The sequence below is a fragment of the Tachypleus tridentatus genome, unplaced genomic scaffold (assembly GCF_004210375.1).
Source record: "Tachypleus tridentatus isolate NWPU-2018 unplaced genomic scaffold, ASM421037v1 Hic_cluster_2, whole genome shotgun sequence".
NCBI lineage: Eukaryota > Metazoa > Arthropoda > Merostomata > Xiphosura > Limulidae > Tachypleus > Tachypleus tridentatus.
Window position 1 is genome coordinate 23,440,259 of NW_027467782.1, and position 12,893 is coordinate 23,453,151.

Here is a 12,893-nt window from a genome sequence, read left to right on the forward strand (position 1 = left end):
AAATCATATACTAGAAAATTAGTTTCTTGTTTGTGTTATGATATGCCTTAATATTTCATATTAAATCTCAAATAAGTATTAACTTTGTCTTTACTGAAGTAATTTTAACATTTTAATGTTTGTTAATAGAAGGATGGGGGGTAAATGAAGTTAATGCAGTCGATTTTGTATTGGGCTTGTAAATAATATTATGCAAAATTAGTTTCCTGTTTAAGTTATTTTATTATATGCAGCATTGCTGTTATTGTGCAGGAAGTGGCTGGCTTTGTTCTACATTTTCTACCTTAGAGCCTGGACGTATGGCCTCTTGCTTTTTTAACTTATTTTCTCAACTTGTTGTGTCTTTGGAAGATTTTGTTCAGCATTTCCAACAGCTTTCTTTTACTTTTTGTTATTCAGATGAGGATCAGATAACTGTAGGGTCATTCCATGTCAAATCATCCAGGGGGCTGGAGGTGACCCCCACAGAATTCCTCGAAAAATTTCACATGTGCTCATTTACCTATATAATGAAATATTGCCAAAGATTAGATCAGTATCTCTAATAGTTTCTGATTTACAGCACTGTAAAATTTAATTATTTTTTTTTATTTGTGGCGAATTCGTTTTCGGGCAAACTTGGCAACCTAAAGCTGCAACAGTAATGGTGCTAGAAGGCTGAAATGTGCTACACTGACTGAATTAATCTCACAGAATTCAAAAATGGTCTCAAACCAAGTTTATCTCTCTGAGGATTTGCATCGTGAGGCTGTAAACTCACCTGAAAACCAAAAATCATAAAAAACATTGGTTTATTTAAGAAGTCATAGCTCTTAAGACATAATATGATACAAAGCTGAATTTTGTTTACAAATTTCCTATGACATATCAGTTGATAAATCAGCAATTGTTGTAGTTAAAAGTATGTTAGATCTCCTGTAAAAAGAATGTAGTTGCATGCAACTTTTAACGATTTAGCTAAAAATAGCCCTACTTCAGGCCACAGTTTGACCATGTCACCAGTTATTCAGCCTTTTCAGATTTTTCCATATAATCTTACATCTCTGAATATGATCTACAAAAACAATCAGGATGGTGTTCAACCTACTTTTGAGTTATAATTTTTTAAAGTATCCTGTGACCATACATTGCTTACTTGAAAAAAAAAAACTTCAGTTCAGGTGTGTTACTGTGTGCAGATATATCCATACAATTTTGAAATAATTTATGAATCCCATTGAAATATTCTAATCAGCCTTTACCATATATTCTTACATCTCTGAACATTATCTTAAAAAAGTTCAATGTTGTGTAAAATAATAAATTATCAAATTTTAAGTGTCTCTGATATGTACCATTGGGCAAAGGACCACATTCAGGGCATTCAGTTCTTTATGGTCAATCAGGAATCAGTCCTGCAGAATTGTGTAAAGTTTGATCTACTTGAGTGCTATGAAAAATGCAAAACTGTGGCAGGTATTAGGTCACATCATAGCTTTATACCCCACTCTACCAACAAATTCTATATGAGCAGGTTATCAGATGATGATGTGTACACAGTTGTAACTGTTGGTAGTAGCAGTGAAAGTGATGCTACAGCAGCTCAAATAGAGTCTAATGACAGCAATGACAATTATCAGCCAGGGAAATATGTGGCATGCTTATACGATCATGAATGGTATATGGGAAACATAAAAGATAGATCCAATGAACATTCCGATGTGTTGGTGTCATTTATGAAGAAATCAAGAAATTAACTGTTCTCATGGCCTGCAAGGTCACATAAAGATGAAAGCTGGATTCATTTCCAACATATTCTTTGTCTGATAAGTGCACCTACCTTGCATGGCACTAGTGCTTGCCACTATGTTCTAAGTCAAAGTGATCTCAACATAATCAAACTCGAATTTTATACTTTTACAACATAAGCAATTAAGAAATAATAAATACTGTCCAGGAACAAAATTTGTGTTTCATAGTGTAACTATTCAAATAAAGAAGAAAAAATTTTCATCAACATCAAATATAATAATTTAAAGTTTTAAATACAATTTAAATAGTGAATCAAAATCCATTGGTTCCCAATGGGTAAATTGTCATGATTTGATCCATTTATTCATTCTTTTGATGGTATAAATGCTGGACTCGCAGATAAATTTAGTCTCATGGATGAATCTGAAGAATATGAATTTTTTTTACTGCTATATTTGATCAAAGTATAATGAGTCATATTTTGTGAGAAACACATATTATGAGTTTCAGAGATCCTTGAATTCTGAAGAAAGTTAAAGTAACACTCCCTCTACTTCATGAAGTAAGAAATGGAAAGATACAAAATATTGAGGAAATTTACACTTTTTTTTTGCTTTGTCGATGCTTATTTCTCATTTAAAAAAGCACGTGTCGGTTGATTATTGGAAGAATGACCTCTTGTAGGAACTCCGGTTTTTCCAAAATACATTACTTGAGATTGATTCATGAAGATTCTTAGATATTTGCACTTTGAAATAACAAAAAACCAAATGCAAATGATTGATTATATTATGGAAAGGTCATATATATTGATAATTATTACACAAGTCTGGAATTATGCAACATTCTCTTTGAAAGTAAGACATGCCTCTGAAAAAGGGAGATATTAAGAAGAAAGGAAATATTTTAGCAATTCAATGGAAAGACAAATGTCGTGTTACTTTGCTTACTACAATACATGAAGGTGAAATGAAATACAGTGGAAAGGATGATTACAAAACTAAACAACCAATAACTAAACCTGGTGTGGTTTTAGATTATACTATCAAAATGAGGCTAGTTGAAAAAAGTGACATGCAAATTGGATAAAATGGTTGCCTTTGTAAATGTGTGAAATGGTACAAGAAGCTCTTTTTTCACCTTATTAATATCTCCATTTTGAATTCGTATAACATGTGTCTAGAAAATACTGGTGAAAAGCCATCATGATTTTTATTTTCAGTAGTGATAACCATAACTTTATTATTTTTTTCAGCATCATTAGACCTTAAAGATGAAAAGCTTCTTGAAGAAGACAACCTTGGACCACAAGATTCCAAAGGGTTTGTTTTGTTCATCGACAAACTGGTTTAAGTATCTTTGTTATATAGGTTCATTGGTATATCATGTAAAAAAAAGTAATGTGATAACATATTTGCATGTGATACCATCAGTTGCATATTTTCTGATTTTCTTCATTACTACAAGTAATATATGAATTTTTGTTGTTTTAGTAATACTTGACAAAAGTTGAAATTTTTGTTTTCTGAAGTTAAGTAAAAAGATAAAACTGAATGATTATTGAAGTATAACCTTACTGTTCATTTTCTGAAAGAATTTAGTCAAAGGTATTAAGATAATTTATTGTGTGCCTAGATCACGACATCACAACAAAGCTGTACCTAGGCTGAAGAAAACTGAGTACATTTCTACAGAGTTCAACAGATATGGAGTTTCTAATGACAAAACTGAAACAAAGTAAGTGTATACACGAGTCCTGAAAATGGAGTATATTTACTTGTGCGTAAGAAAAATTAGGGTGTAATATAATGCTTTTGGTATTCTGTTTATATACATTTATATTATTTGTAACTTTGACTGTTGCTTTTCCATGTGTAATGAGATTAATGTCTTTACTTTTTTTGGCATTTTAAAAGTATTAGCTTCTGGTATTATTATTAAATACAAAAGCAAGTTCTGTTACTTCAAGATCATTATTCTGTACATCAGAATGCATGTATAATTACAACTTTCCAACTTAAGTTTCTTCTACAACAGTCAGTTCTTATTTAAAAAGCTAAAGCTTATTTACATACCAGTTAGGTATATGTATTATGTTTCATTATGTTTTTATAAAACTTTGAGTTGTTGTAACATTAACACAGTGTTCCATTTTTTCTCTGATCTTTTTTCACTGGATTCATTAAACAAACGTGTAAGGTAACAGATATTTTCCTTCTTTAGACAGCTGTACTAAATGTTTTACATTACTATTTTCTAAGCTAGTCCTCAATCTGTTTTTAACTACTTAGCTTTTGATATGGGCTAGGTGTACTGCACTTAACTTCTGAGCATTAAAGTAACCAAGAGATTAGTGATGCAATAACTTTTGATAATGTAAGCATATATTCATTAAATTTCATGTACTATTAGTACATTTTACGAGTCTTTTGGAGATAAAAGTTGGAGTTTTTAATTAAGTACTTTTAAAATAAATTTCTCCAGGAACGTGTGTAGTCAGTGTTGACTGCTCTGAGTTCAAAGTGAGTTTTATGTTAGTGTCAAAAATACTTTTATGCATCCTAGAATTGTCATAATTGGTTTGCATAATTTGTGAAATCTCATAAATAGGTATGATTTTTTTTTAAAGGAAATCATTATATTTTAGCTGTTAATTTCTCTACCCTAGCTTTAAACTGGGTTGATCAATTCGACCAACCTCATAACCACAATAAAAATCAGGAAATAAATCTAAATTACTTTTTTTCTTTCTTGAGTGACTGCAGGTTGTAACAGGAAACTGTATTTGTTTATCCTAAATATCTTAAAATTAATAACTGTATACACCAATTTATATGTTTTACTGTTTTATTGATATTTGAATCATGTCTTACTGATAATTCTGTCAAATAAGTTTTAAATTATTCCATTAACAAACAGCTCCCATTATACTGGTATCAAATTATTTAATGCATGAGCTGCCTGCTAGCATACCCTGTGTAGAATTTTTATGTTTTTGCTTCATTATCTTACCTAATCTTGCCTGATCTAATAAGTTTCTAATTTTTATACATTTTAGTTACTTTTATAATAATAGTTAGAGTACCCATGAAAAACAAGAAATATATTACTTACCTGGGTCTTCTTTTTTGGCTGTTGACTGGCATTGCATCAGTATAGTTATTTATGATTTGTTGGTTATTCAACTGTTTATATAAAACCTTACAAATATTTTGTTTGGTATCATCCACATTAGAAATTTAAAAAAAACTTAGCAATCTATGACCAGCAGCAACCAAGTTCAAAGGTCATAACTGGAAGAGATAATTGTTTGCTTTACTTCTTTAGTTATTGTTCTATATTTTAAGAAAAGTTTCAAAACTTGTCTCTAAATAGTAATAATGTGTGTGTGTGTGTGTTTAATAGTTTAAATGTTACTGTATAATACAAAATATTAGTCCACTGAAACACAACCAAGAATGGGCCAATTTTATATTATTGGATACGGTAACATGATTGCATTACATTACTAAAAGTCTGCCAAATTTTATCTTATAGCAGTTTTAACATTTATCATCTGATTAATCATTCATAAACTTTAAAAAATGTAATGAAAGTATAGCAGCTTAAAATGTTGAATAGGGCTAACATTTAGGTCATAACAGTTAGCATATACATGTATTGTTCAAGCATATATGTCTAACAAGAGCTGCAAGCTGAAAATATGTGCACCCACATGTTAAGGATTATGTATTGAATTGGTTAATGAGCAAACTTGTAAATTTCAACCAAGAAAATTTGTATGTCCTGTACATGCCTTTTGACATGTTTTCAATTTCTGATAATCTTGAATCTGATCAGCAAATACACTGAAAAGTCTTCATTGTAAGTAGCTCTGAATGAGACACATAGGTATATATAAACAGTGATTTAATTGGTTGGTATTTCTCTGATCTGTTATGCTCACTTTATGTTCTTGCCTTATGTAGTCTAAAAATATTCAACTTCAAATGTTCTTAGTTGTCAAACAGTATAATTTTTGAAAGTGATTATACAGTACATAGGACTTAGACTATTTCTTGTATTTGAAATTGAACTGAAATGTTTTACACAGTTTACCATCTTAATGTAACCATTAGAAAAGCATATTCTTGAAATTCAAGTATATTCTTTTTCTTTTGAAGTATGTTTTTCCAAACATATTGATTATTAGTTAAATTTAAATAGGTATTATCAGAGTTTTGAGATACCTGTCTTGCAGTTTTTACTTAATTATACTTTTAGTATATGCTACTTTACTGTTTTTTCTTAATATTTAGTTAATTGTCTTTTAACATTTGTGAAAATAGCTATTAAATTAAATTTTACTGTGATTTAAAAAAAACTACATTCTTGAAGAGTTTTCTTATTCTATAATATCTCTAAACATAGGTTTAACTGTAGTTACTGATCAGTCATACAATACACTCATTAGACTCACACTTTACATTTGTATTTCAATTATTGTTTATTTCACTTACCTTTCTGCAGAGTTGGATACAATGTCAAGAAATTGTTCAAAGAAGAAAACCTTTATATGGACAGAGAAAGTCAAATTAATGCTATTAATAAAACTTTTGAAGATGCCCAGAAACCTGTAAGTAGTATAATAACATTTTAGTAACTCTCCTAATACATTAATATATATGTATGTATGTGTGTGCATGTGTGAAAATAGTCAACAAGCACATAATAGTAAATGTATTTATCCTTCTACTTTTCTGTATGTTGTTAATATCACCTGATTTTTTGTCCTGTCTCAATGAGAGTACTTGACAAAATGCAAAGAACCTAGCACAAACTTACTAAATTATATCTCATTTCTGCTTAAATAATGTGGAATAATTTTTATATCTTATTTTTATGGTTTTTACAGGTTGGGAGGTTTTCAAAATTTTGTGAGATGTTGTTTTGAGATAACATTAAAACACCTTATTTAATATTTTTCAATATGTACTCTACATCTGTCCAATTGATTAACATTCATTTACATACTTCTTTTGATACTTTACTAATTGCAGTAGTCATTACTCTTAGCTATAAGTCACAAGAAAAATCAGAAAATTTAACAAAGATCTATTGATGACCTTTGAATCTCACCTTTCTAAATGACATCACTATTTGTAATTTTTACTAACAATATTTGTGGTCAAATTCAGCTTATATTTAACAAATAAAGTTTTTAATAAGTAATAAGTTTATTTCTGTGAATTGTTTGAATACAATGAATTCAAATGTGATAAAAATATTCAAAAAAAGCAAGATTTAATCAGTACAAGAAATTAAAACATTTCATAATACTGAAATTACCTAATGACAGTTTTGTCTTTAACTGTTCCATTTGCTTTTTTTGGGCTGGCACTGACAAAGTGAAAGTATAAGACAGCCTATATAAAATATACAGTCCTCTACCCTATAGGGCAGTGATTAGTTTGGTAATGTTTGGCATCAAATCTGCCAAATAACTTTTCATGATCTTGTTGCTGAGATTTAAGGTTATTTATTGGTTGCTCTTTTAAACAGTTGTTTGCTTTTTGACAGTTCTGAGCTTTCTGTTAGAACAATAGAATGCACACACATCTGATGTAAATCCCAGTAATAGTATACCTTAAAAAAATATCTGGTTCTCATCACCAGCAGAATTTTATCCTTGATCAGAATTCTCATGTTTTCAAGATGGTGGATGATACACAAGTCTTTGGCATGTGTTCCACTGTCCATTGGACACTTGCACTGTGGGAGGCATCCTCTCTCAGGACATAATACATCCTAAAGGTCATTTTCTAACTGTTTGTCTACATTTATTCATATTTTCTCAAGATATTTACAATACTTTAATATACTTTAACTCAATGAGGTTTTTTTGAACTGCTTTGATGTACCTGTTGTTAAATTGCATTACAAAAACAAAAAAAAACAAACTTCTAGGGGAAATACTTTGGAATTTTAAAGATTATAAGTTTTTGTACACAGAAAATTAGATTTCTAATTAAATATTTTTTACTAAATATTTGTTTGTGAAAATTGTTTTGTTACTAGTCCAAGTACAAAGGGGTTTTGTGTTATAGTTAAGAAAACTATTCTTCGTTGTAAAATCTTGGATATTATTTGCTTAATCTCTAGAACCTCCTAAATATATTTCAAATCTTTGTTTTTAGTAAGATTTGACATTTCATGTTTTTTTCTATACCATTTGTGGGGTCTATGAACTGACCAACATCATAACCATCATAAAAAAAATAGGAAATATAAATTATTTTGTTTTCATGCTGGAATGATTACATAGTATAACACAAAAATACAAATGTTTAGTTTAAGTTGATTAAGTCTCATAATGCTATATATTTAATATTTTATATTATGTTGATTCTTCCAGTCATGCCCAGCTAACATTACATAAATTGCATTGATGAGGTGCAAGTGTACTCATGATATGTATTCAATAATATAAAATTGACCTTTAGTCTTCTCTGTCTTGGCTGTGTTTTAGTGGAGTAGTATTTTGTAATATACAGTCACATTTCAATTATTGTACATTATATATGTATATAAATTATTACTATTTAGGAATAAATTATTAAACTTATGTTTATTGAAATATAAAACAATAAGTCAAGAAATAAAGCATACAATTGTCTGTTGTCGCTAAGACTTGAAATTGGTTGCTGCTGGACATAGGTCTCTAAGCTTTTTAAAATTTTGAATGTGGAAGATGTTAAACAAAGTTGTTTTTTTTAGTTTTATATATATATATGTGACGTCCTTTGACCCATGACCCATCATAAAAGTAACTGTCATGGGCATTTTTTTCCCATTAAAATAACTGTTGTATATTTCAAGGCCATTGTAAATACGGGTATCATAAAATTTGGCTTTGAACAAAGATAAATATTATGAGGTCTACTTTAAACATGTACATAAAGTTGTAAAAAGAGGACATAGATAACTTTTTACATTTTAAAATAGTGAAGTGAATACTGTATTTAAAGTGGTTTTAATGTTTTAGACAATTTTATTCACTGCAGCAGTTCTTTCAACAATGCCTCCCAGTGACTCAATCTTATATCTGCAAATGTGAAATTCTAAAAACTGGGTTTCAGTACTCATTGTGGGCACAGCACAGATATTCCATTATGTAGCTCTGTGGTTAACTACAAACATCTAAATATTTCAACAAAATAGCCTAGAGCATGATGTCACTAGGCATGCTATAGTATATGTACAAAAATTGGCTTTCAGGTCAACAGTTGCAGGTCATGCATAGCCAGGGGTGTAGATCCTGGGGGGATGGAGGGTATACATTCCCCCTTCATTTTAGGTAGGGGGTATAGTGCATACAATCATCCCCCCCTTCAGTTTGGTCTGTTGAATTGTTTTATTGCATCACAGACCTACAAATTGTGTGTTTGTTCTTGTGATTCTCGTGTTCTTACCAATCGAATTACATAATTAGGCCTAGATGTAGGCACTTTCAGTAGCCGAAATGTACATCTTTAATATAGGCATGCTTCTGAGCTTTTCGATCTAAGCGATAGTTCATAAGTATCAGACAGTAGACCTAAGTATACATGCAAGTATCGTGGCAACAAGATTACTCTGTAACTGCATGTTTACAGCTTTCAGGTTCACGTAATCACAGATTACCAACTTGCAAATTTAACAGTCCACATAAGTGGTTGCAAAAATCATCCCCCCATCGGGTATAAAAAAATCTACACCCGTGTGCATAGCTACATACTAAATAGTTATATAGTTATTTTTATTGTATTACAAATCATCATTTAACTAAAAAAATCAAAATTATAATTTAAAATATCTCAAAGTGAGCAAGGTGTGTTTGAAGTTTCTGTATTTTAGTTACTGTGACTTTTATTACTTATTGACTCTCACAATCCAAGGCCAAAGGTGGCATTATACTACCCACTAGATTATAAAGGGTTACACTGGGGTGTTAATTTTATCTGAACTTGGGATCATTTTGGTAATATGACATATTGTTAATCTGAGGGCTTGCGTTTTACATTCTGTTGCAACAGAAATGTCTTGCCTTTTGGGGTTGCTGATGTACTGAAATGTTGGTTTTCAAACCCCACTATTCAGTCAGATGACAATAGGCAAATGTTGCCTAAGAATTGTTGTGCATATTGGTTAATTCTTATTTTTACAGTCTTTTCTTTTTATCACTCTTTATTCAAAGTTTAATGCCACAAATCCTGTTTTAAATCTTTACTTATGAACAAATTAGTAACTTTTTTTGCTTCCATGTAATTTCAACAGTCACAATTTCAAATGTAAATCATTAGAAAGAATTCTCACATTAAAGTACAATCACAAAGATGCCAACTATTTCAAATGACTGAGCATAATGATTGTAGACAGAGTCCTTTATCATTTGTGGCTACTAGGCCTGACCAATGTCTCTAAGCTGTTTATTATTATATTATTATTATAACTATTATTATTTATTACTGCTATAGATTGCTCATTTATGACTGTGTTTTGTGTATTTAATAAATAAATTTTAAAAAATATTTTGAAATTATGTTTTTTATTTAGTTCAGAGTAACAAATGTACTGGTAAAACAACACTGAACATGCACAAACAGTAAGCAGAAAAAGCCTTTGTGTAAGGACTAGTTTATATCATGTTTATGATGCTTATTGTAATAGTTTTGCAGCTGTTGTAGCCTTTGCTTTCATGAGAATGTCTCTGGATGGTTGGGAGTTACAACAACATTGTCCATTTGACTGCATACACATCTTGTGCATTATAATACTGCTCAAAACTGAGGTGCTCAAGTTTGGTCTGAACTTGCTTTTGTTTTTAGTCTCTAAACTAAATATCCTTTTACTGTCAGCATTAGAATGGAAGATTGTAAGAATTCCAAGCATAACCCTACACAGAAAGTCATACTTCTGGTTACCATTTCCATCCTTAACTGTAGACAGCTGAACCCAAAACTTGTCAACATTCAACTGAAGGACAGTTTCTGAGAAAATATCAATTTAGTAGTTCAAATATTGCCCTTTCAACTTGTCAATAGTGTTGTGCTCATGTGTATTTGCAAGGACAGAATACCTGTCTGTGAAGAAGTGTAGAGAAGAGAAATCTTTGCTTACTTTCAGTTTTGGATCAGCAACCTCTGCATGAATCAGAAGTTCATCATTTAGAGGGAAATGTTTCATCATGTAATTTGTAGCTGCAATATAGTATTTATTGACACTGGTGTAGAAGCTGATCAGGTCCAGGTCCTTTTCATATTTAACAATGTATTCCTTGGCAGCATTTCCAATAGAAACTGCCTCATCAGATTTGTATAAGGATTTATTGTTGTTATCAAGTTCAGTGATGTTGCCTTCACTGGCTTGATGTATCTGACAAGTATATTTTTAACTTGTTTAATCAGAGTTCTATGCATAATGTGTATGCAAGGTTCTTCTCTTTGCAATATCAAATTGGCTTTCTCAAATAAAGGAATTGCCGACTAAAGAAAAAGACAAAATAACAAGTTCATTTTGTTGTCCAAGAAACTGTCAACTTATCTAACTTGCTCTGCACATAACTTTTCTTGGTTACTTCCTTGCTAGCTTTTGTTTTCTTCTCTTTTTTCATTGATTGTCTCTTCTTTAGTTCAAGGTCAGACTGCCTAAACATATATTGAGTGATATCAAATGTTTCTTTGTCTGTTTTTGGAGACTCTTGTCTTGTGTCCCTGTGTGGCTGAGAAGATATCTTGACTGTGTCCCTGTGTGGCCGAGAGGGTGTCTTGACTGTGTCCCTGTGTGGCCGAGAGGGTGTCTTGACTGTGTCCCTGTGTGGCCGAGAGGGTGTCTTGACTGTGTCCCTGTGTGGCCGAGAGGGTGTCTTGACTGTGTCTCTGTGTGGCCGAGAGGGTGTCTTGACTGTGTCTCTGTGTGGCCGAGAGGGTGTCTTGACTGTGTCCCTGTGTGGCTGAGAGGATATCCTGACTGTTAGTCTTGCTACCTGACTGAGCTGCATGCCTAGCTCCTTTTGAATCTAGTTTTCCTTTTCACAGTGAAAAATACTTCTTCAATGGCTTCCACATGTCCAATATTCTGTTGAGGCACATCCCAAGTGATAGCCATCTTGTGTTAACAAGTTGTAGAGTTTTTCTTGTTTCTTTGTCATACAATCCTTGAAACTCTTTGAAATGTTGTTTTCTGCTAGCACTTTTGTCCAGAAAATAGTAGATATATATCAGTATATCAGAAACTAGGCAGGGCAGTTTTCTGGAAGCTTTCTGGGCAGCAATATTCATGAGGTGACAGGCACAGCCCATGAAGTAAATGCTGGGCTGTCATCTTGAGATGTGTCCTGTCACACCTTTACCTATACCAGCCATTGTCTGAAGAAAAACTAAGACAGATTTCCCATGGAATTTTCCTCTTTGTCAGTTCATGGTCCAAAAGCTTAAATATTCTTTCCCATTGTAGCTTCTTTCCATTCCACCATTGTCAAAAGAGAACAAACAATTTTTCCAAGTAAAGGGTCAAGATATCGTACAGCCACTGGATAGAGTTTTGAGTCATCCATATCTGTGGATCCATCTGTGGCTAAACTGTAAACACTGTTAGTAAGTATGTTTGAAATCATTTTGTCATCTTCACAACCAAACATTTGTACAATGGCTGTAGTTTTAGTTCTAGCACAACCATATTTTTTCGCTATATCAGTCTGGGAACATTTTTCTGAATAGATGTCCTGCATGATCGGCTACAGCTATGGGTAAATTATGAGCAATGACGAATTACATGAACATCACTTCTGCATTTATGGTTTCATATTCTGAATTTTTACTCATAAATGTCGTTATCTGCATTGTTTTTGTCTTCACCTCAGCCTTTTTATGGTGAGATGCTGATTTTGTATGCACCACAAAAAAATCGATATGACAAACTGTACAAAACACATAACTGTCACTGACTTTTGATGCAATGACCGAAAATTTTGCACTATACTCTTTTTCTAAATTTTTGATTCACAGTTTTAGTCCTTTTAGATTTGCCAGAAACAAGACAATCTGGTGAGCGAGGCCTCTTTATTTTTTTTATCTTGTGAACGATCACATTGGTGTTTCTATGCCAATAGAAATACCCATCTACACGAGCGCTGAGTGGCTGAC

At 31.7% G+C, this 12,893-nt stretch overlaps 1 protein-coding gene across 1 annotated transcript in view; it reads left to right on the forward strand.

Annotated features, from left to right (window-relative positions):
* LOC143242769 (uncharacterized) overlaps positions 1-12,893 on the forward strand; it is a 96,190-nt gene that overhangs the window by 13,036 nt on the left and 70,261 nt on the right. Inside the window, exons 5-7 of the mRNA XM_076486261.1 lie at positions 2,987-3,078; positions 3,367-3,468; positions 6,241-6,346. Of these exons, the coding sequence (XP_076342376.1) occupies positions 3,438-3,468; positions 6,241-6,346 (137 nt within the window). The 5' untranslated portion in view covers positions 2,987-3,078; positions 3,367-3,437. The remainder of the gene's footprint in view (positions 1-2,986; positions 3,079-3,366; positions 3,469-6,240; positions 6,347-12,893) is intronic.